The 25,281-nt window shown below is 41.6% G+C and overlaps 2 protein-coding genes across 5 annotated transcripts in view; one reads left to right on the forward strand and one right to left on the reverse strand.

Annotated features, from left to right (window-relative positions):
- Nucleotides 1–21,537, reverse strand: part of ZCCHC17 (zinc finger CCHC-type containing 17) — a 62,705-nt gene extending 41,168 nt beyond the window's left edge. For 3 of the 4 annotated variants that reach the window (XM_026014311.2, XM_072750492.1, XM_072750493.1), the window contains exons 1-3: nucleotides 21,428–21,537; nucleotides 10,955–11,075; nucleotides 3,702–3,759 (exon numbers count right to left, since the gene is read on the reverse strand). In XM_026014311.2, coding sequence (XP_025870096.2) covers nucleotides 3,702–3,759; nucleotides 10,955–11,020 — 124 coding nt within the window. In that variant the 5' untranslated portion in view covers nucleotides 11,021–11,075; nucleotides 21,428–21,537. The remainder of the gene's footprint in view (nucleotides 1–3,701; nucleotides 3,760–10,954; nucleotides 11,076–21,427) is intronic. The other variant, XM_072750491.1, reaches the window with a different exon arrangement.
- A 151-nt stretch (nucleotides 21,538–21,688) lies between these two features.
- The window catches only part of SNRNP40 (small nuclear ribonucleoprotein U5 subunit 40), a 39,411-nt gene continuing 35,818 nt past the window's right edge, over nucleotides 21,689–25,281 (forward strand). The window contains exons 1-2 of the mRNA XM_026014474.2: nucleotides 21,689–21,891; nucleotides 24,099–24,228. Of these exons, the coding sequence (XP_025870259.1) occupies nucleotides 21,748–21,891; nucleotides 24,099–24,228 (274 nt within the window). The 5' untranslated portion in view covers nucleotides 21,689–21,747. The remainder of the gene's footprint in view (nucleotides 21,892–24,098; nucleotides 24,229–25,281) is intronic.

Raw genomic sequence — 25,281 nt, forward strand, 5'->3', positions numbered from 1 at the left:
CTAACAAACTGAACCCTCCAGAGGTGACCACTGTCAACGGTTCATTGAGTATGCTTCCAGCCTTTCTTCTAAACATATGCAATAATTCAAAAACCATGCAAATATACACATGCTTTAAAATGTAGGCAGGGAGGGGACACCTGGGTGGCTCAGCGGTTGAGTGCCTGCCTTTGGCCCAGGGCATGATCCTGGAGTCCCGAGATCGAATACCACATCGGGCTCCCTGCATGGAGCCTGCTTCTCCCTCTGCCTATGTCTCTGCCTCTGTCACTGTGTCTCTCATGAATAAATAAAATTTTTTAAAAAATAAAAAATAAAAATAAAATAAAATGTAGGCAGGGAGGGTCATGTTATTCAAACTGCTACAGCATGCTTTTTCATCCTATCTTGGATATCTTTCCATTTCAGTAAGTTGGGATGTACTCATTTCATCAATTCTAAGACGTACTTTCCCACCCTCACTTTACCATCTCTAAAATCAGAAGGCTTCTTAGAACCAGCACTATCTTACAACAGCTTTCAGTCAGACATCAGTGATGGGGAGTTGTATCAAAACTTTCCACAGATCCTTTCTGGTAAAATGAAGAAGGCACCAGCATCAAAGTAACATGCTTCTTGGGCAGCCTGGGTGGCTCAGCGGTTTAGCGCCACCTTCAGCCCAGGGCGTGATCCTGAAGTCCCGGGATGGAGTACCAGGTCAGGCTCCCTGGATAGAACCTGCTTTTCCTTCTGTCTTTGTCTCTGCCTCTCGCTCTCTGTGTGTTTCTCATGAATAAATAAATAAAATCTTTAAAAAAAAAAAAAAAGGTTAACATGCTTCTTTATCATCTGCACAGTACACTGCAAAAATGTACATAATTTAACTAAATCTATGCTACAAACTAAATCCCATAAAGGACTGCTGGATTAAAGGGAAGCACATTAAAATATGAATAGGCATTGCCAAAATCTATAACAATTTACGCTTTCAACAGTAAGTAAAACTATTTTTGGAAATACCCATTTCCAAAATTGGGTATTAATACCAATTTTTTAAAGTTTTTATTTAAATTCCAGTTAGTTAACATACAGTGTAACAGCAGTGTTTTTAATATTTGCCAGTCTCAAAAATCTTATGAGTGTTTTAAATCACTTTATTTTTTTTAAGATCTTATTTGAGAGCGTGAATGGGTGGGGGGAGACAGAGAGAGAGAGACCGTGCACAAGCTTGGAGACAGGAGGCAGAGAGTGAAGCAGTCTCCACTGAGCATGGACCCCTGATGTGGGGCTCGATCCCAGGACCCTGGGATCATGACCTGAGCCGAAGGCAGGTGCTTAACTGACTGAGCCACTCAGGCACTCCTTAAATCACTTTTTTTTTTTTTTTTAACGATTTTATTTATTTATTCACAAGACACAGAGAGAGAGAGAGGCAGAGACATAGGCAGAGGGAGAAGCAGGCTCCTCACAGGGAGCCCCATGTGGGACTCAATTCCGGGACTCCAGGATCACACACAGACCCAAAAGCAGACGCTCAACCACTGAGCCACCCAGGTGCCCTTAAATTACTTTTAAAAACTATTTTGAGGGGTGCCTGGGTACCTCAGTCAGTGAGGAGTCAGGGGCTACCTCTGGGCAGTTAGCGTCAAAATTGAATTGAACTGTAGGATACCCAGCTGATGTCAGAGAATCAAAGAGATTTGGAGAACTAGTTAATTACTTGCCACATTTTGCAATGGCTCTAACAACTGCAGAACTGATGCATGCCACAGAATGGCAGATCTTCAAACATGCTGAATGAAAGAAGCCTGTCACAAAGGACCACATGTTGTGTAACTCCACTTAATACGAAATGTCCAGATGATGCAAACATAGAAAGACAGAAAGTAGACTAGTTGCTGCCTGAGACTTGGGCAGGCAGGAAGATAATTTGGAGTGACTGCTAATAGGTACAGTTTCTTTTTGGGGTGATGAAAATGTTCTTGCATTAGATTGTAGCGATGATTGCAAAACTGTGAATATACAAAAAAAGAAAAAAAATCACTGAACTGTACATTTGGGTGAAATGTATGGTACACGAATTACTTCTCAATAAAACTGCCAAAAAACGGGGGGTATTACACAAAAGGAATCATAAGATATATAACCTTTTGGGATTAGCTTTTCTCACTCAACATAATTCTCTGGAGATTGAACCAGATTGTTGTGTACATCCATGCTTCATTCTCATTCCTTTTTATTGCTGAGTAGTATTACATTGCATAGACATGTCAGTTTGTTAGTTTTATTTAAATTTTTTTTAATTTTTAACTTTTAAAAAATATTTTATTTATTTGACTAAGAGAGTACAAGATTGCACAAGCAGAGGGAGGATCAGAGGGAAAGGAAGAAACAGGCTCCCCATTGAGCCTGATGCGGAGCTCAATCCCAGGACCCCAGTATCATGACCCAAGCTGAAGGCAGATGCTTAACCAACGGAGGCACCCAGATGCCCCTACATTAGTTTTATTTTTTAGAAAGATGTATTTCTTTTAGAGATAGAGTGCATAAGAGATCACACACATGGGGAGGAGTGGCAGGGGGAAAGTGAGAGAGAATCCCAAGCAGGCTCTACCTTGAGCACAGACCCAGACCCAAGGGCTTAATCCCACCACCCTGAGATCATGACCTGAACCGAAACAAAAGTCAGAGCTTAACCGAATGAGCCACCAGGCATCCCCTAGGTTAGTTTTATTTTGTTTTTTCCCCTTAGTTTTAAATCAATCTGGAGAATGAGTATCTTTTAAGATATTTATCAATGAATTGCTATTCTTTCTCCTGTGAATTCTTTCCATCTTCTTAGCCCCTTCTCCTACTTTCCCTTTTTTTTTATTAGTCTTTGGTCATGTGTCCCACAAATACTTTCTTCCAATTAAACTTTGTGATTTTTTGAAATAAAGTTTTTTACTTTTATGCAGTCAAATATTCTATATTTTTCTAAATAATACCCTTGTAGTTACATTTTTTACATTAAAATCTTCAATAAATCTTTAACTTATTATAGCACAAGGAATTAGCAAGTTGAGTTTTTGGATCTACTAGCACTGTGATATGGTAGAAAGCCCACTGGACTAAGAATCAGGACGCTCAGGTTCTAGACGTAGCTGTGCCATTACCTAGCTAAATCATTATGAGCAGGCCACCAGTCTATAGAATTTTCTTTTCTACTTAACACAATTATTTTAAGAAACAAATAAGATTATAGATATGAAAGGATTCTCAAAAAATATTCAACAAATGCCTATCAGTTTAAAAAGAAAAATTAAAACATGATATGCAGAATATATTCATATTGGTTACAACGCTATTTCCATTCTATGTGCCATATACTAGAAAATTCACAGTGTCCGTGTCAAAGAGGAAATAGCTTGCCCTATCCCAAATCCTAAGACCAAAGAGGCCAAGTGCCTTGCCTAGGGCCACAGGTAAAATTTAGGCAAGAGCTGGTTCCAGAAGTGAACCCAAGTAGCTATGCCCAGCCCCCCCACCAAATCAGAGAGCACCATTCTTCTGAGTTAGGACGTATGAAAACATGGACTGTCATCACCTGCCTATATTCATATCTCTATGCTAAAGACAAAAACAAAACTACTGTTTGAAAAATAGAGTCTATAATCAGGATGTGGTAGGGTTGACAGAGACAGTGGAACCGGAGGGGTGAATTTCAAATGATAGGCTCCCACCTTGCTTCCGACAGCCAGGGATTTTGATGAAGGCTCCATAGTCTGTAACCATAGCAACCTACAAAGACAAAGAAAAAAAAGGAATCAATGTCACACAAATGAGAATCTCTCTTCCACAGCATTTAACCTAGTCTCTCCGAATTTCTACTTACACTGCCTGCTGCAAAGCTGCCTAAAAGTTATGTTCTGTCAAATATTCTTTCTGTTCTTTTTGAAATTTAGACTGGCAGGTATGTGTGAAGACATTAAAAATACTGGTGAGAGTGGAGTGTTGTCAGATGGTATGACAAGATCTAGAGATGTCCAAATCCCACACCTACTAAAATCCCCAAAGGAGATATTTGAAGAAAAGGAACACACAGCAGAAAATCTTGTAATAATGCTACATTTTCTTTTAGATGGAACTGAAGCCCCCAATCCCAATACAGAGAACTTTAATAATTCGGGATGGATTATATAGGACATCCCTTTTTCCTAAATTTCAAGTCAAAACAGACCATATAGCCTGCTCTATTTAACTCCAAACCAGTCTTGGGTTTTATAAGACAACTGCAGAAAAAGCTAATACGTAGACATCTGACAGAACCTAAAAAGATATAATTAGAAAAAGAGCTGTCCCAGAGTCTTTTGTGGAGTTGACCTAGGATGGAGAAGTTAAAAGCTTAATAGGTCGATTTAATAGGTAATAGTAATGAAAGGCCTGGAACCTCTGCCAGATAAATCATTATCCCAAATTCTATCTCTACCTCTCAACCATCCTCTAGCCCACCCACCAACCTGGACTAGAATTAAAATTGTTGCTACATCCTGTATTTATCACTAAATTCATTATTATTTATAAAGTATTCAATACAATCTTATAAGCTTTATTTTTTCAGTGACTTTAATTAGTTGTTTCATCTTAGTACTCACTGTTTCAGCTTTAGCATAACTAAGAGGAGTGAAAAGGACAAGCCCTAATGCACTGCTCTTCACTAATACGTATTGATTACTCACTACGTGTAAAACACTGTTCAAAGTCTTTACATATTCCTTCTGATACCATATGATATTGATACTCTTACTATTCTCATTTGATGGATGACAAAACTGATGTATGGACAGACTAAGTAATTTACCCAGTGTTCAAAGTTAGTAAGCAGTAGAGCTGGGATTTCTACACTAGAGCTGCTCATGCATTCCCTTTAACTATAAAATTCTAACGCAGAGACTATGTGACATTTGACGTTTTATCTGCTCCTGGGAACGATCTTCAAAAGTATACATGGTAGGTCTCTGTGCTGCAAATGAGGTAGAATAGTACAGGTGTGGAAAGAATACACGCTTTGGAGTGAAAGATGTGGCTTCTAATCTCATCTCTGTCACTCCTTACCTGTGGGATGTTGAACACAACTTACCTTTCAGGGCCTAAGTTCCCAAGTATATTTACTTTCCTGCTGCAAATAACAAATGATATACACAAAGTGCCTTGAAGTGGTATCTGCCACCTAATGTACATTCAATAAATTGTGGCTTTTTAACAATTTAACAGAATTCAAGACACTGACGCACAAAAAAGGTTAGTGACTAGCAGAAACACAATTAACTTAGACACAAGGCACAGACCCTAGATCCCTTGATGCCTAGTCCAATGCCCCTTACTCCACCATTTATCATTACTCACCTCGATGCTAGGATGGACATAGACAAAAACTTCCATTTGCCACATTTTTTAAATGGACACTTAAAATAACTCTATGATACAACATTAAGGAGTTAAGAACCCAAAGCGTTTTAAAAAAAGATTTTATTTGAGAGTGTGCATGAGCACGGGGCGGGGGGTGGGGGTGACAAGCAGACTCCCTGCTGAGCAAAGCCCCACATGGGGCCCAATCCCAGGACCGTGAGATCACAACCGGAGTTAAAGGCAGATGCTTAACCAACTGAGCCACCCAAGAGCCCCTAAAGTTCTCTTTTATATTGATGAATATGCTATAGTGGGGTAGGTACCAGACAGTCCCAAAGAAACAGTACAGTGAGGCAGATACTAGTACTTAAAATCAAGGTAAGGTGGAACTGGCGGAAGGACGTCAGAGATTAGCTGGTACAATCCTATCATGTTTCAAATGAGGAAAGTAAAGACCAGAGACACAAAGATCTTACCCAAGTTCATAAAGCAAGTCATTTTTTACAAAACAGGGCCAACCAGATAAAGGTAAGACTGTAAATTTTTAATTATGATAAAAGCAAATCCCTAATTTCTGGACAAATTAAAGGCTTTTGCTTCTAAACTTTTTTTTTTCTTTTTGAGAGAAAGAGAGCATGTGCAAGAGATGGGGAGGGGCAGAGGGAAAGAGAGAATCCTAAGAAGGCTCCACCCCAAGCACTGAGCCTGATGGGGCTGGATCCCACGACCCTGAGATCATGACCTGAACTGAAATCAGGAGTTGGACACCCAACCAACTGAACCACCCAGGAACCCTGGCTTTTGCTTTTAATTTAACTGGCTTCTGCTTCACAGTTATAGAAAGATAGCTGAGGTGTTTCATACTGCGTAACAACATTATTAAGGGCATAGTTATCTAACGAACTTCAAAGAAGCATCTAGATGTTGGAGCCCAACACACTTTACTGCTATAAATTAAGACCATCTCACTTTTCAATCCTGAAACTCCAGTGTCACGTTATGATCTTTTGAGGAAATATCATTAACAGATCTTAATTTGGCCTCTCCCAAAAGGAAAAGTTAATGTGCTCCAGAATGGATGCACTCAACTGTTTAGTCAGGAAAAGGCATTCTCACCTAATTCCAGTACCAGGTGTTTCCATCACTATGTCTCCTAGGATGCACTCAGAGTTGAAATTAACAGAATGGCACCTGCTGTAGATGATCACACAGTCTGCCTGGTGTCCCAAGAATAATTAGTCAAATAACTCAGGGGAAAAAATTCAGTAATTATCTCAGCTGAACTCCAGGCTGAGGTAAAATGAATTTACCATCTTTGGAGTAGAGGTTGCATTGGCCTTGAAACTAGCTAGCCCATAATGTGAATGAGCAACTTGAGGCTCAGAGACCTAAGATACTTGTCCCAAGTCACAGAAGTAGAAAGCAAGAACAGAAATCTTTTTACTTCTAGTCCAATGCTAGTTCCACCTCACCAACACCAATCTCCCCTCAGCATTTCTTTGGCTATGGTTGGGCTGAGCCAAATCCCAACTCCCACTGCTACACTTGTACCGGCTACCATGCTTCACTGACCCCAGCACCAGGATAACCTCTCAGAGGATGAGAGGATGAATACTGGCTTCTCAGATATTCAATCGCTGAGCTCCCCAGCCCTGCTGAGCCTGCTAAGAGAAGAACTGCTAAGTTATGGGCTGCACCACCAGTTTCTTCAAGGGTGATTGGTCCTACGAGGCTTTGGTTCAATTTTATCCAAACATTTGCTGAGTACCAAATGCAAGATACCATGATAGGTACCGTGAAATAAAAACCCTTAAAAAAAAAATGCCCATCTATTTTTAAGTAAATTTGAAGTAGTTACCAAGATATATGAGATAACCATGGCCCTTGCTTTCCAGTAACTCACAATCTAGTGGAGGAGACATATATATACACAAGTAACAATTATACAAAACAGACTGTGATAAATGCTGTAATTGAGAATCAAACAAATGACTGTGAAACAACCAGATTTACCATTTACCCTCCTTTGTACCTCAATTCACTTAAAAGAGTTCTCTTGAGAGGCCTGGGTGGCTCAGTGGTTGTGCATTTGCCTTCAGCTCAAGGCATGATCCCAGAGGTACTGGGATCGGATCCCACATTGGACTCTGTAGGGAGCCTTCTTCTCCTTCTGCCTATATCTCTGCCTCTCTCTGCGTGTCTCTCATGAATAAATAAATAAAATCTTTAAAAAAAAAAAAGACTTATCAAAAAAATAAAAAATAAAAAAAAATTTTAAAAAGACTTCTCTTAAGGTTCCTCTGGTTCCTCCATGCATTTATGTACAGCTGGACAATGCCATGTGCAGTTTAGCAGAAAGCAGCCTTGGAGAAGACCTGATTTAAAATCCTAGTTTCGGGAACTCTTGGTTTCATGACCTCTAGGTTGTGAGACCAGCCATAATGGAGCTCTGTGCTCAGTGGGGAGTCTGCTTCCCCTAACCCTGCCCCTCCTCCCACTCATGCACTCTCTCTAAAATAAGCACATCTTTTTAAAAAATAAATAAAATAAAATCCCAGTTTTGTTATTTATTAACCACTGGGCAATTACTTAACTTTTGAGAGGAGCTTCCTTACCCGTAAAACACGGTTAACAATTTTTTTTGGAGAGTCAATGACACAGAATGCGTAAAAGTGCTGACCTATATTAGACTTACAAATTTTTTTGAATTTTAATGTAACTGGGTCTTCTTTGAAATATTAGGCACTCATTAAATGTTTGTGGATGAATATTCTGAAAAATAGTTTCTTCCTTCTGATGTATCAAACAACTTCTCTCTCCCTAATTCCAATCATTTCTAAACCATCATTTTTCAAAATGCATTCCTGAAATACAAAGCTAGAACTACTGAGTTCTCCCCCCAAACATTCCCTTAGCCCATCCCTCCTTAACAGTAACATTTAAAACCTACATTAATTCAAATCCCACCTCATTTAAGCAGCTGTCAGGCAGGAACCACTGTAGAAATCTGACTCAGTTTGTAAAGGGCATGGCACACTTTTCTGTCTTTTGTGCTTTTGTGTAACACATGACAAAAGAACTTCATCAGAAAAATTCCTCTTTTTTTTTTAAAGATTTTATTTATTTATTTGAGAGAGAGAAGAAGCAGGTTCCCTGTGAGGAGGGAGCCCGACGTGGGGCTTGATCCCAGAACCCAAGACCACAGCCTGAGCCAAAGGTACATGCTTAACCGACTGAACCACCCAGGCACCCAAGAAAAATTCATTTTGTCGCTAGTGCTACCCACTTCCTTTTCTGAGCCCTAGTAGTAACTCACTGATCTTTGGAGATGCCACAGGCCTTAAAGAAAAAGGACAAGGCTCTGAAAGGCAGAACTTTGTTCACTATTTGCTAGAATGTTATTATCTTTTGTATCTTGAGTTTAGATTACAAGTTAGGATGGACTTAACAGAAGTCAAGCAACTGACAGATAAAGTCTGCAACTGACAGATAAAGTCTGCCCTCAAAGGCCTCCCATCATTAGATGAAACTCTTGTCAACCATAAAACAAGTAAGAATAATACTGTTAAAATACTACAGGTACTCATAAGACACTGAAAAATTTTTGGCTCTACTTTTGCTTTGAGAAGAAGATAATGGTAATGAATTCCTACTCTATCTCAGGCATAGCTTTTATAGATAATAGCTTATTTAACCATCACGGCAATCCTATAGAAAAAATTATTATCTCCATTTAATAAATGAGAAAACTAAGGCTCAGAGAGAGTAAATGGCAGTTTCAAGAATCACACAGTAAATAAAAGGACTATGACAGGAATCCAAGTTTGGTCTGTTCTCCAAATACAATGCTTTCTTCCTCAAAAGCTGATCATTTGGGATGACTGGATGCCTCTAGTTGAGCATCTGCCTTTGGCTCAGGGCATGATGCCACAGTCTTGGGATCAAGTCCCATATCAGGCTCCCTATGGGAAACTTGCTTCTCCCTCTATGTCTCTGCCTCTCTTATGAATAAATTAATAAAATTAAAAAAAAAAAAAGCTGATCATTCAGTCACCAAAGAGGTAATGAGTACCTATTATTTTCTACCCACTTACCTGGGACTAAGATCTACAACCACAAACAACACCACACAGGGCTCTGCCCTTATGGAACTTAAGCGTCCTGTGAGGAAGACAGACATAACACAGGTACACAAATACAGGTGAGCCTATTTATTTATGGTGAGGAAAAGATCCTTGAGGAGACATTAGGGCTAAGACTTAAAACATGAAGAGAAGTTAGTGGGAGAATGGAATAGTTAAACATAGCATGTGCAAAAGTCCTGAGAAGGAAGCAGGCATAGAATGCTTAGAGTGAGGCACGCGTGGATGGCTCAGTCAGGTAAGTGTCTGCCTTTGGCTCAGGTCATGATCCCAAGGTCCTGAGTTTGAGTCCCACATTGGGCTCCCTGCTCAGTAGGGAGCCTGCTTCTCCCTCTAACTGCTTCTCTCCTTGCTTGTGTACTCTGTCAAAGGAATAAATAAAAATCTTAAAAAAAAAAAATGCTCAGAGTGGTAAAAAGGCCAGAATGGTTTGCGTGTGCATAGAATAGAACAAAACCACATTGTCTGGGTAGGCAAAGTTCAAGTCACGTAGAGCTCATGAAACAACTTTGAATGAATTCAAGTACAATGAGAAGCTGTGAGAAAGCAGCATATTTGATCTGTTTATTAGATGTTATTCTGGCTACAACAGAAAGAATAGGTTGAAGAGGGACTACCATAGATGTAGGGACCCCAATAAGGACAGGCAAGAGATGAAGAGCTTGAACTAATGGGGTGCCACAGGGATAAAGAAATATACAGACAAGAGATATATTTGGGAGGTAGCAATGGTACAACTTGTTGATGGACTGGAGGGAGAGAGAAAATCAAGATCAAATCAAGAGGAGAAATGAAGGGATGCCTGGGTGGCTCAGTGGTTGAGCATCTGCCTATGGCGCAGGGCATGATCCCAGGGTCCAGGGATCGAGTTCCGCATCGGGCTCCCTGTGTCTCTGCCTGTGTCTCTCTCTGTCTCTTATGAATAAATAAATAAAATCTTTAAAGAAAAAAAAGAGGAGAAATGAAGGATGACACCCAGACATTTAGCATGGATACCTAGAAGGATAATGGTTTCATTTGCTGAGATGGGAAAGACTAGAAGAACATATTTAGTTAGAAAATAAAAAATTCAGGGGCACCTGGCTGGCTCAGTTGGTGGAATAAACTGACTCTTGATCTTGAGATTATGAGTTTGAGCCCCATGCTGGGTGTAGAGATTACTTTAAAAAAATAAATAAATTTCTCCAAAAAAAAAAAAATCAGTTTAAAACATAAACTAGACCTGCTGTGAGGTATCCAAATGAAGATGTCAAGTATGCAGTTAGGAGTCTGGAGCTTAGAGGAAATACAAATAATAGCCAGATGCTCCACTAGCCCCTTCTGTTTGAACTGTGATACTCCACATATTCTCAAGTGGACAGGAGTTCCAAACCCAGCTGCCTTTCACCTCCCATCTATGCTTAACATAAATGGTAGGTTTTCTTTTCAAGGTCAAAAGAGTATACCTCTCCTTGGAAAATAGTGTAGAGAGCAGGCAAGTTCTCCATGGTCTCGGGTCTTCCTGAATTCATCCTTAATGTTCTATGGCTCCTCCATTTCTCTTCTGCCAAAGTTAATTCAAGTGTCCTATCACAAAGAAATAAGACAGGCAACAATATGAAAGACATCTGCATTAAAAAAGAAATGTGCATATAATCCACAGCTAGTCTCTACAGAATAACAGCATTAGATTTAACACTATGCACTTTCATCCACATCTCTTTTGTCCACTGTGATCTTGAGGAGTTGTGGAAAATTTGATCTTATTTTTTTGAATTTGATACTTACCCAAGACCATTAGTCTGGGGTTTTTTTCCTTTCTAATTGCTATTGTTACTATCCTTTTGTCAAGGGAAGGCTTTTGAGATGTGTGTGAGACTGTATCTTTAAAAAGGGAATAATAATAGTAATAAGAGCTAACACTTATCAAGAACGTACTATGTCCAGGTACTTTGCTAAGCACTAGACATCTAATATCTCATTTAATCCTCAAAACTCTCAAGATGTAGTTTTTTTTTTTTTTTAAGATTTTATTTATTTATTCATGAGAGACACAGAGAGAGAGAGGCAGAGACAGGCAGAGGGAGAAGCAGGCTCCATGCAGGGAGCCCGACATGGGACTCGATCCTGGGTCTCCAGGATCAGGCCCTGGGCTGAAGGCGGCACTACACTGCTGAGCCACTACACTGCCCTGTTTCTTATATAAACGAGAAAACCACGGTTTCCAGAGGTCAAATTACTAGGCCTATGTCAAAAAGCTAGGAAATAGTGGAGTCAAACTCTGGCTGACACCTGAGTCCCTGCTTTTAAGCCCTATGCTAGGTGTTAGTCTGAAGTAACTTCAAAAAGAGAGAATAGCTTACTTTTTTTCCTTATAAAGTTAAAACACACATGTTCATTTTAAAAGTCCAGACAATAATACATTCATAATAAAGAAAAAATCATCCAAAATTCAATTTTGTTTATATTCTTTAAAACTTTTTCATATGTAGATTTTTATTTATTTTTAAAGATTTTATTTATTTATTCATGAGAGACAGAGAGAGAGAGAGAGAGAGGCAGAGACATAGGCCAAGGGAGAAGCAGGCTCCCCACAAGGAGCCTGATATGGGACTGGATCCCAGATCCCAGGATAACACCCTGGGCCAAAGGCAGATGTTCAACCACTGTGCTACCAGGTGTCCCTATAAAAGAGACTTTTTAATTGAATTATGAAATTACAAATCATTAGCAGCCATTTTCTTATATATTTTAGTAATTCATATACACACATACACTTTTTTTTTTTTTTTTACAATTTATTTAATTTGAGAGAGAAAGAGAGAGAGAGAGAGGGCACACATGTGCCACACAATGGGGAGGTGCAGAGAGAGAGGAAGAGTCTTAAGCCGACTCCAAACAGTGTGGAGCCCAATGCAGGGCTCAATCTCACAACCCTCAGATTACAACCTGAGCCTAAGCACCTCTACACCTCTTTTTTTAAATACCTACATAATAATCCATTCTTAGATGCACCAAATCTACTTAACTATTTATGAATCATGTTAAAATGCAGACTGCAATTCAGGAGGTCTGAGGTGGCACTTGAGACTGTACCTTTCCAGCTCCCAGATGATGCTGATCCTGCCTGAGTCGCAAGTCTTAGAGCTTTGGAATTGGAAGGGAGCTTAGAGATACTCTTGCTCAGTCTCCTATTTTAAACAGAGAGGGAACTAGCAGTCTAGTGGCTCTTAATCATGCTACTGTACTCTGCTGGATAAATCACTGCTACATAAAGATAAATCCAATGGTACTGCCCTTGGTTCTCGTTTTCCTCCCAATTACAACTGATGACAATAAGACTTGAAACACTATTTTCCTTAGGTTTTTATAACCAAATACTTTCTTCTCACCTCAATCCCCTCACTTTCACGTGTTTTTTTTTTTTTTTTAAGATTTCATTTATTTATTTGAGAGTGAGAGAGAGAGAAAGAGAGCAGGGGAAGGGGTAGAAGGAAAAGCTGAGTAGGGAGCCTGATGTGGGGCTCAATCCCAAGACCCCAGGATCACAACCCAAGCCAAAGAAAGACGCTCAACCAATGAGCAACCCAGGCACCCTGACCCCACTCACTTTCATATGACAACTTCAGGTCCTAGTTTTGGAAAGTCTTCCTTTTTTTTTTTTTTTTTTTTAAGACTTTACTCATGAGAGAGAGAGGCAGAGACGCAGGTAGAGGGAGAAGCAGGCTCCATGCAGGGAGCCCAATGTGGGATTCAACCCCGGGACTCCAGGATCACACCCTGGGCCAAAGGCAGGCGCTAAACCACTGAGCCACCCAGGGATCCCCAAAAGTCTCCCTTATCTACAGGACCATCCATTACTGAATTGCCTCACTTACAAGAGAAGTGAAAGAAAATACTATCAGCCTTCCAAATCCTGGTGCTAGTATCATCTCCGGGTTCCTACATCCTTATTGTTGAGTTCCATAACACAACTTCGTATCCTTATAACAAACTTGCCCTTTTCGGCTTAGATCACCCACAGGTGGTTTTTATTACTTCACTAACAGTACATAGAATGGAGGCAGATTGGTCAGTTCTTGAGAAATGGCTGATAAACAGGTTAAATCCAACTATCACCACCTGGTTGGATTCTGCCTCTTCTACTTCCCAACTATGCAAGATCATCTCCAACCTTTGCCTCCCTCTGACTAGCACTTCTCACATCTTAGAACAAAGGTTACTGACCTGAAGCCAGCGGCTCTATCAAGAGACCTTAATTCCTCCAGCTCTTGGAGCATTAGTGAAGTATAGAATCCATTTGGCATCAGCAGCTAGGACACCTAAATTGAACTCAAATATCTTACTCTAGCACCTGTCATGGAAAGAGCAATAAAAGTAGAAATAATCTAGTTTCTTGATTCTTACATATTTGTTTGTGGTAAGTATATGGCCACGTAACTTAAAGCTCTCCTGTTGGCTCCTTCCATAGAACAGTAGCCTGAGAAACCCTTTGCAATTCTTCAAGAAAGTGGCATGCATTATTGTTCATGAAACCCTGAATAGATAGAACAGTAACAGGTTTAGAAATTCAGGAAAGTAGAAGGTTGCCATTTTAAAAACTGGAACTTAAAACTTTCTTTCAAGTTATGTTCTGTAGAAACCTGGAGTTCTATGGTGGTTATTCAGAAGCTCCTTAGTTATCTAGAGCTTTTTTTTAAATATTTGAGAGAGAGAGAGAAATGTGCACACCAAGAGTAGCTGTGAAGCTAGCAGGCCCGCTTCAGTAATTTTTTTTAACGATTTTATTTATTTATTCATGAGAGACACGGGGAGAGAGAGAGAGAGAGAGGCAGAGGGAGGAGCAGGCTCCTTGCGGGATTCGATCCTGTCACCCCAGGATCGCTCCCTGAGCTGAAGGCAGCAGCATAACCACTGAGCCACCCAGGCATCCTTCTCTTCAGTAATTAAGCACTGACTGATTATTGCTATTTCCCACCTGTCTACCCAGCCTTGGTGGGGGACCTTGGTAACAAGGAGGAGTGGGGATTACAGGAGGAGGGCCTACTTTTAATAATGTGTATTCTACTTTGATCCAATTTACCTATTAAGCGTCTATATAAGAGTTCATTTGGGAAAAAAAAGAGTCCTGCTGTTTTGGAAGTTTGTAAAAACATTGGAATAGAGTCCACTCAAATAGGGCTACATCTGTAGACTTTAAAGAGCAAATAAATTGAAAAAGATTGAGGTACACCACTTAGAGTTGCTTTGCAATAATTCTGGAAGCAGAATATCTACCTAAGTGCTTGATTTTCCTTGAATGTTTTAAACAACAATATAATATGCAGGAAGGCAACAGGGACCCAGTTACCACCCACCTACTTCCCAAAGCAAGGGACAGAGCAAGGAAAGTACACTGTGGGAATGAGAGGTGTGGCAGAGGAATAGTGGCCCAAAGTGAGGTTAGAGCCTAGGTTGGTGAGGAATAAATTTACAAAGAGCAACCAGTGTGGAAAGGAGCAGGGTAATGATGACATCCACATATTGGGCTGTCCAGAATGATGAATCAGTACCCAAGAATGGAGAAGCAGGGCCTGGAGACTAGAGGTAGTAATGCAATGTTAACTTTCTGATTATACTAGTTATATTGTGGTTATTTGGGAGAATGTCTTTGTTTAGAGGAAAATTAAGTATTTAGGAAGATAGAGGCATCTGGTCAGCAACTTTAACTCTCAAATGATTCATAAATGTTATTTGTATTGTACCTCCACAATTTTGTTATTGTTTGAAAGTTGTTTTTTTTTTAATGTGCATGTAATAGGAAAAGAAAAAGAAAAAAACATATCCTGCTCTCCCTTTCTCTCAAGCAATGAGAAGTCCATAGAAAAATATTAAATTGGTAAGATACTTCAAAGTACCTTCGGAACTTCACTTCATGTGTCACCTTACTGATCTGGCCAAGATTTTTGTTGTCGCATTTAAGTTTGTTGGGATTTAGATTTATTATGGTTGTTACAGAATAGAACTAACTGGATAGAACCTTGAGAGTTGAAGGAATTCTTATTGATCTTTAATCTGTGTATAAAAATTGAGAGGAGGGGATCCCTGGGTGGCGCAGCGGTTTGGCGCCTGCCTTTGGCCCAGGGCGCGATCCTGGAGACCCGGGATCGAATCCCACGTCGGGCTCCCAGTGCGTGGGGCCTGCTTCTCCCTCTGCCTGTGTCTCTGCCTCTCTCTCTCTCACTGTGTGCCTATCATAAATAAATAAAAAAAAAAAAATTAAAAAAAAAAATAAAAAATAAAAAAAAATTAAAAAAAAAAAATTGAGAGGAGAATCAATTGACAGGTAAAAATACTAGGATATGAGCAAAGACAGAATAATGACTGCAGAGCCTGCATTCTCAACCACTATTCTACACTGCCTTAAAAAGAATTTGCAGTGTACATCTAAAACTTATAAGAATTTCTTTTTTTTTAATTTTTTATTTATTTATTTATGATAGTCACAGAGAGAGAGAGAGAGGCAGAGACACAGGCAGAGGGAGAAGCAGACTCCATGCACCGGGAGCCCGACGTGGGATTCGATCCCGGGTCTCCAGGATCGCGCCCTGGGCCAAAGGCAGGTGCCAAACCGCTGCGCCACCCAGGGATCCCCACTTATAAGAATTTCTAACACGAATTAAGTCCCAACATTAGAGATTCCAATGGAGAGTCATCATCAGAAGGGTATCATTCATGGAGGAGGTAATGATGAGCTGGATTCATTCATCCAAACATGTAATCAAGGACCATTTCTCATTTGGTTGTCTGTTCCCAGTGTCTGGTATACAGTTGGTACTGAAAAAATTTTTTTAATAAGTGAATAGAGCCTCACTATGTGCCACACACAGGTAGAGAAAGAAGGGAGAAAGCATTCTGGTCTAAAGAATGCAGAGGAGGGGTGCCTGGGTGGCTTAGTCAGTTGAGTGTCTGCCTTTGGCTCAGGTCATGATCTGGGAGTCCAGGGATCAAGGCCCGCATCAGGCTCCCTGCACAGCGGAGAGTCTGTTTCTCCCTCTGCCCTTCCCCCACTTGCTCCCTCTGTCTCTTTCCCAAAATCTTAAAAAAGAAAGAAAAGAAAGAAAAGAAAAGAAAAGAAAAGAAAAGAAAAGAAAAGAAAAGAGAAAAGCAGAGGAAATGAGTTCTGCCCAATATACTGGCCAGATCAGGTGGGAGTCTTTCAAATATCAAACTGGAAGCCAAACTTCCTCCTTCCCACCAATTTATTGAATGACTATCTTAGATAGATGTTTCTTCCTTTTTAACTTCAGTCATGATCAATTGAGAAAATGTCCAAAAGCAGGAGAGCGAAAGAACAGTAAAACACAAAACAAAAACAAAATCATCTCTCACACACACAAATAGTCTCATAAAATGTGAAAGCTGAAAAGGAATTCTGGAGTTCATGCAGCCCTCTTATTTAACTGAAAATGAGGCTAACAGGTCAAGTGACTCGACAAAGGCTATTGGCTCTAGACCCCATGACCAGTACTCACTCTCCTATCCCACACTTATAATCAATAAACCTAGAGAGGTCTTATCCAAGTCCTCTGATAACAGCTAGTATTTGAGTGGGTTTTTTTAAAGATTTTATTTTTTATTTATTCATGAGAGACACAGAGCGAGAGAGAGAGAGAGAGAGAGACAAGAGACAAGAGACAAAGAGAGACTGAGAGAGAGAGAGAGAGAGAGAGAGAGAGAGGGGCAGAGACACAGGCAGAGGGAGAAGCAGGCCCCATGCAGGGAGCCCGATGTGGGACTCATCCCCTGTCTCCAGGATCACGCCCCGGGCTGCAGGCAGCAATAAACCACTGCGCCACCGGGGCTGCCCTATTTGAGTGTTTATTTGCCATCCATTAACCTAAAAGTTTTACTTCTCTTAACTATTTAATTCTTTTTGACCACTCTACAAGATAGGCAATTATCATTGACATTCCATAGATGAAGAAACTAAGACATGAGAGTTTAAGTAATTTGCTTAAGATTACAAAACTATGAAGAGGAGATTCAAATACTATGAACATCTTTCCTTTTCTTTCTAGACTATGAAATTCCTCTGAGCATGCCCTTGTGTTACACGTTGTCACTGTCCCAAAATCTCCAGTGTTTAGTACAGTGTAAAGCATATTGAAATTTATATCTGAATACTGAAGTACTTCATTTTATCCTATTTTAAATTGTTAGTTAAGGGGCGCCTGGGTGGAGGCACTTGGATGGCTCAGTCGGTTAAACATCTGCCTTCGGCTCAGGTCATGATTTCAGGGTCCTGGGACTGATCCCCTCATCAGGCTCCTCTCTCAGCAAGGACTCTGCTTCTCCCTCTCCTTCTCCCCATTCAAGCTTTCTCTCTCATTCTCTCTCAAATAAATAAATTTTAAAAATTAAAAAAATATATATATTATTAAACTGTTAGTTAACTCATCAATTCAGCATATTTATGATGTTTATGTCAGGCTCTGTGCTAGGCACTTCATAAACCTTTCAATCTTTAAAGCAACTTATAAAGTAGATACCCCTTTTTACAGAGATGAAGTAATTTGCCCAAAACTCATAGCTAAAAAGAGACAAATATTAGGCCATTTCAAGACCACATACATGCCACTAAATCACCTCTTTTAACACAGTCCCTGCCCTCAAAGACTTCCTAGTCTGGTAGGGATAACGGTAACCAATTACAATGCAGTGTGATCAGAGCTATAGTGGCTAGGTTCAAAGTACTGGGAAAAAAGAGAGCAAGGGTTTGGGGGACACAGGGCAGTTTAAGAGGTGACAACCGAATAGGACTTCAAAGATAAAAGGAAATACTGCAGCAGAGGATACTGTTCTTTGACCTCATTAGAACCTAATCTATTGAACTCTACTTTCTTCCAACCTATTAGCCCTCTCCAACTTGGATTCCACAACCCATCATTTCAGTAATACCCTGACCTCCTTTTAACTCCGTGCCTTTACAGCTCACCTATCTGGCAGGAGTAGAGTATAGCTGCAGACAACAGAACTCATGCTAGCTAAGTTAAGCAGAAAGGGAGTTATTGCCAGATATTATGTGGCTTACAAAATTACTCGAAGGGCTAAAGGAGCAGGTCTCTTAGAACTTACAGGAAGAAGTTGTAACTCACAAAATAAGTTTTTGCCATGATCAAGAAAGTTATGGCTATCATTGCAGAAAGTCACTGAACCAGAAAGTTGTTGACTAAAAAAATCTACTGCCTCTGTTATGACACTTGCCAGCAAAACTGGATGGCTCTCACCCTCTTTGTCTCCACATCTAACTCAGTTCCAAATTCAATTCTCCCCTTAGGTACAAAGGAATCTAGGAAATCATTTTTAGCATCCCAAACTGTTCAGTAATAGCACATTAAGAGGTAGAAAAGTGTGTTGAACATGTCAAATCCACAGTCCTCACCATACCTGGATACATTTTCTCCATGCCCACACTGAACAGCCTCCTGTTGCTAGGAAAAAACATCATGATCTCCAACCTCAAATGGGTCCTTAATTTTGCAAGACAATTGTACATTTCTCTCGTCAACTCAATCTCCCACAATCTACAATGACTTTCAGACTTCCTACAAACTTCTAAAATTTCCGCCCTCCTCTCACTCTATGTATATGGTCCCATCACCTATGTAACAGAAAATATAAAAGCTAAGAGATAGGAACTCATTTTACCAGTACAAAACACACGAACAACCTGTATCTGTTGCCTTCATTTCCTTCTTCCTTTCTATTAACTGGACAAACTGTCCTATTTCCTAAGATTGCTCTCTCTAACTGTACTTTGGATTCCATCCATTCCCATGTTCTCAGAACAGTATCAATGACCCAATTCCTTTCTTGTGTTTTCAATTTCTCTGTCACTCTGGGTCCTTGGTGACTTCTCATCTCCTTCAGCTTCCACATCCTTTCCTCTACAATTGTATGTATGAAAAATACTCTCTAGATTCACTGCCTCCATTTCCTTCCCTGAATCTCTGCCTCATATCTGGCTTCTAGTCCCATCACACCAACTTTCACGAAGGACACCATAAGCTCCACAATGATAAAGCCCACAGGTATTTTTCAGTTCTCATATTTTCTAATTCAGGCCATTTCCTGTTGCTGAGACAACATTCCTCTGGTCCTCCACTCTCGTGCTTTTGTTTCTCTTGTGGACTCATGCTCCCATTCTTGACCAATTACATGTTGGGACCACTCAAGGTTCTTGGTTGATCTTAACCACACCCATGGCTCAATCACCTATATGCAGATTACTCCCACTAAACATTTCCCAAAACATCTCAGAGTCCCAACGGTGTATTTCAAACTGCCTCCTGGATGTCAGGAATGACCTCTCCCTTCCCCTTCCAAAAAAAGAACTGCCTTGTTGTGGGGCACCTGGGTGGCTCAGTCAGTTAAGCATCTGCCTTCGGCTCAGGTCATGAGCCCAGGGTCCTGGGATCGAGCCCCATACTGGGCTCCCTACTCGGCATGGAGCCTGCTTCTCCCTCTTCCCCTCCCCCCTGCTTGTGCACTTATTTTATTTAAGTAAATAAAATCTTAAAAACAACCAAATAAAAAAACACAAAAAACTACCCAGTTGCATAAGCCTGAAACCTGAGATTTGATTTCTCTTTCACTCCCTGAATCCACTCCATCACTAATTCCTGATTTTAGCTCCTTTTTATCTCTAGCATCTGTCCAGTTCTCTGTAGTTGTACCAATACCTCAGTCCTCATTGCTAATATCTCTCACCTAAATGGTCTATCTAAATGGTCTGTCTGCATCTATCTCTCCTCCAATCTGTTTATGCTACTGAGTGATCAAGCCACCGCCTGTCCCATCACACCACTCTCTCCCCCCACAAAAACAAAAACAAACAAACAAAAAAGCTCGGTCGTTTCCCATCAGTCCTGAAGTAAAAATCCTGCACCTCTACCCACCTCCAGCTGCATCCTGTACCAGACCCTCCTTCATTCCCTCTAAGTAGCCATAGTGGCCTCTTTCTGCCTTTCAGTCATTTTCCTCCCCCATTTGCCGCAGGGCCCCTGCACATGTTGTTCTATATGGAACGCTCTGCCTTTCTCCCTTGACCCAAATAATTACAATTCTTCCTTCAGGTATCAGTTCGGGCATCTTTTCCTCACAGAGGCTTTTTTGCTTATTGCAGACACTCATAACATCAGGCACCTCTCCTAGGCAGCACGTATTTTAAAGCTCTTAGTGAGATCACTGTTTAACATGCTCGCCCTCTCGGATTCAAATCCCTGAAGTCAGGGACCATCTTTGTTGTTGTTGTTGTTTTTTAATGTATTTATTCATGAGAGACGGGGGGGGGGGGGGGTGCAGAGACACAAGCAGAGGAAGAAGCAGGCTCCATGCAGGGGGCCCGACGTGGGACCATCTTTGGTTCACAGTGTATCCTCTCAGGGCTCTTTCCAATAAACACCAGTTGGACGATTAAGGAGACCTAGTTCCCAGATATGAATCCGAATTTCTCAACAGGACTGTGCTCTGGAGAAGCAGCAGTCGGATACTCCTCTCATCCCTGTCTCTCCCAGAGGCACAGAGCAGGCCCTCGTAAAAGGCTGCATGACCAGTGGCAGAAACAAGCCGGCCTCCTCAGTCAGAGAGAGGAGCCTGGTGGAGCTGGGAGACAGGCCCTTCCTCCCTGGGGGCGTTCGGCACAGGCACAGGGCTGGACACGGCAGGCGATGGACGAACGAGTCGGCGGACGAGGGCCCCGGGCGGCCGCAGAGACCCCAAAGCCCTGCTCCAGCCTAGAAGGGGAACCCAGGCTGCTACGCGCCGACGCCGGGACCCCGGGGCCCGCCTCAGGCCCCTGCAAACCTTCATCTGAGAAGAGCCAGGCTCACGTCACACAACCGAGGCGCCGTCTCTAGATGCCGCAGCCACCCACCCTCGACCTTCCTTCCACTTACTCTGGGTCAGCTCCCGGTCTCCCGGCCGCAGCATTGCGCGAAACGCCAAAACCAGACAACGCTTCCACCCACAAGACCCAGCGCGCCTAGGTGGGACTCCAGCTCCACCCACCAATCCCAGCACCGCACTCCCGTGACGCCAGAAAGATCTGACCAATAAAAGAAGAGTATTCAGGGAGGCGGTGCAGAGGGGATTGCCGCAGACCGATTGGTTACTCCAAGCCGGAAGTTCTGGGGGAAGAACTAAGTCGGAACCAATCGCGCGCTGCCTGAGGGTGTCGGCGCGGTCAGTGGCGGCGCTGAGGAGAGCGGTTGCCGCCATGATAGAACAGCAAAAGCGCAAAGGCCCGGAGTTGCCACTGGTCCCAGTCAAGCGGCAGCGGCATGAGTTGCTGTTGGGAGCGGCGGGGTCGGGCCCCGGAGCTGGGCAGCAGCAGACGGCGCCGGGAGCTTTGCTACAAGCGGTAAGTGGAGTCGCAGGCGGCCTTCGGCCCTCAGCTCATCTTCCCCTTAGAGAGCCCGCACCCGGTGATCCCGCAGTGCGGGGTGGGAACGGGAATAGCTGCCTGCAGTTCACACAGGAAACACTGTAGAAGCGGTCGACACCCCCCCCGCCCCCCCGGGACGCTCCGCTCGTTACCTGGTTGGACGCCCGCTTTCAGCGTCTCGACCACCCTGGGAGGTGGCTTTACATTTAGCGTTAAGGACCTTGAAGTCAAAACCCGGACCGGGGCTTTTTCGTATTAAATCTTCCACAGGGACCCAGCGTGGAGTAAACATTCAGAAAACTTTGTAGAATGGCTAAAAAAAATGAATGAATGAATGAATGAATGAGGAGAGAAAGGAAATGAATGAGCCCGGCTTGCTTTGGTCAAGTTGCCCCCCCCCCCCCCCGTCTCAGCACTAGTACTGTTATTAACAACAACCGAACGAGAGCTGACCTTCATTTAATACCTGTCCTAAGGGCTTTGAGTATGAAAACCCCATTAATATTGGTAACAGCTTGAGAGTTAGGAACTCTCCGTGCCCTGTTTTGTAAGCTCTTAACCCGGTAAATGATAGGAAACAGATGTTAAAGCCGAATCCATGCTCTTCACTGCATTTCTTGTAAGATGGAGGTAATAACGATCACCCCTCTGCTCCTGGGCTGGTAGGCTCAGATCAAGAAGTAAACGTCTCCACTCTCAACCTCTCCACCAGCCGGTGAGCAAATCCTGCTGGCACGCCGTCCTCAAAATAGGTGCCAAATTGCTAATCCTTGTGCCACCTCCATCACTCGCCCCTGGTCTAAGCCGTTATTTTTCTCATCTGGCATTATTGTAGCGAGGTCCTAACTGGTATTTCCTGTTTCTGTTCTTTTATGGTCCATCTATTCTCAGTCCAGTGGCTAGAGAATCCTGCTAAAGGTCAGCTCATGTTACCCTCTGCTAAAAACTTTTGATGGCTTTCCATTTCACCCAGGGTTAAATCCTTAGAATCCTTAAAATCTTTTGCCCATTTTTCCCTTTACCTCTCAGATCTACCAATTTTCCGTTACTCCTCCTGCTCCAGTCACACTGGCTTCCATGCTCTTGCCTCAAAGCCTTTGCATTTGCTGCACTCAACTGGAATGCTCTTCAAAATATCCGCGTGGTTTACGCACTCAGCTCCTCCAAATCTTGGTTCAGATATCACTTTTTCAGTAAGGGCCTTCCTGACTACCCTGTTTTAAATTGCAATACCCCATATGTATTAATCCACATCGCTTTTTTTCTTCCGTAGCACATACCAACCTGCTATATGTTTTGTTTTCTCTCTTCGTCTCTTCTCTTCCTCCTTTCCGCTGGAACACAAACTCCATTGTTTATTTTGTTCAGTACTGTTTTCCCAACGCCTAAAACAGTGCCTGGCACGTTAATTTTTTTTTTTTTAAATAAATGAGTAAACTGAAAGCTATTAAGGATGTTTGGGGATTATCAATAGTGTACCAGATCTTCTCTCTGACCGGAATATCAGCCCAGGTTCCAGTGAATTGTCCAAGCCTAGGTTTAGTGTCAAGACCATAGTCAAAACTACTTTCCTGGGTAATATGTACCTTGCAGGGTTGTTGGGAAGCTCAGTTCAGTCGTTAATTAAATGTGCTAGAGACTGGGAAAAGTGTTGAATGCAGGGTCCCTGCACTCACAAAGCTGCTTTTCTACCGGGGAAGAGGACAAAATGTGTAAACCAATACAAAGGAAGGTGATTTCAGGTAGTCTTAAGTGCTGTGAGGAAATACAGTAGGATTAATGGAATACAGAGGGGAGGTGTGATGCTGCTTTGAGTTTGAGTGATCAATGAAAGACTTTCTGAAGAGGAAACATTTGGAAAGAGCTAAACACAGGACGATCAAGGGTAGAGGATTCCGATCAGGAGCAAGAAGTGTAAAGATCCTGAGACAGAAATGAGCTTAACATATTTGAGCAATTTAAAGTTGGCTGTGGGACAGAAAGAGCCTGAGGGAGTAGTTAGTATAACTGGTAGACACTGGACACTTGAGTAGGAGGGTATCAAATTGGAGGCCTAAGTTAATGTGAGAAGAGTTACCATTCTCTAAATCAGGAGAAATCTACTCAATGATTGTTTACCGTGTCTTTTGTAGTCTCCTTTGCCTGTATGTAGTAACTACCCTGTACTTCTGTCTTTTGTTTAGGGACCTCCAAGGTGTTCCTCCCTTCAAGCGCCAATCATGCTTCTCTCAGGACATGAAGGGGAAGTGTACTGCTGCAAGTTTCATCCCAATGGATCCACCTTAGCATCTGCAGGCTTTGATCGACTGATATGTAAGAGATAGTTTTTGAAGTTGGGATAATCACTCTCTTTTAAATAGTGATTATTTTTTAAAACCTTTAGTGCCACAGAGTTTATCAGTCTGGATTGTTCGCATCACAAACTACATAGCTAAAATAGTGTAAGGAGAATGTTGAATGATCTTGAATATAGACCTCAAGATCCACGTGGTAAATACAGAGGAGATTATGTTACTAGTTGAAAAGTGAGTTGCTCTTCTTTGAGAATATCTTCCTCATGGAGGCAAATCTTGAGCTTATTCAGCCAGATAATAGATCTAGGAATAGTAGGTTAATGGAAGTAATGGGGAGAGAGATAGCTTTTCGTTCTCCCAAGGATGTAAGGCCTTTCTCTTGATTCACTCATAGAATCCTGCATATGGGAAAGGAGGGGGAGGGGATCCTAAAGTGGCAACTCTCTTGGATAATTTACCTGTACATTATTAGGATCTACATCCAAGAGGCGCCTGGCTGTCTCAGTCTATAGAGTATGCAACTGTTGATCTTGGGGTTGTGGGTTCGAGCCCCATGTTGGGTGTAAAGGTTACTTAAAAATAAAATCTTAAAAAGGTGGGGTAGATCTATATACAGATTCTCAACTACTAGTTGGGAATACTTTGAGAAATAAGTTGAAAAAAAATCACTTTGGAAAAGTCATGAGAAAAAGCAAGAGAGAAGATATCAGGACTTTGTTTTATTCTGGCATCATTTGTTACATTGTAAAATGAAGCAAGTCCTTTAGCTTTTTGCTTTTAAGTCTGTACCTCAGGGTAGATGATAGCTGTCTTCACTGTCTTGATTTAGGTTTTCTAGTTCTGTGATTCTAAACAGTGACCAAGCGTTTAGAAGACTTGGAATCTTAGCAAAACATCCTTGAATCAACATGCTTATTTCATCAAACAAAAAAAAACAGTTTATCAACAGAAAAATAATTTATGTATATACCTTATTATGTATAGAGGTGCTCCTTTTTTTTGTCTTTAAAGATTTTTATTTATTCATGAGAGACAGAGGCAGAAACATAGGCAGAGGGAGAAGCAGGCTCAC

The sequence above is a fragment of the Vulpes vulpes genome, chromosome 2 (assembly GCF_048418805.1).
Source record: "Vulpes vulpes isolate BD-2025 chromosome 2, VulVul3, whole genome shotgun sequence".
Lineage (NCBI taxonomy): Eukaryota > Metazoa > Chordata > Mammalia > Carnivora > Canidae > Vulpes > Vulpes vulpes.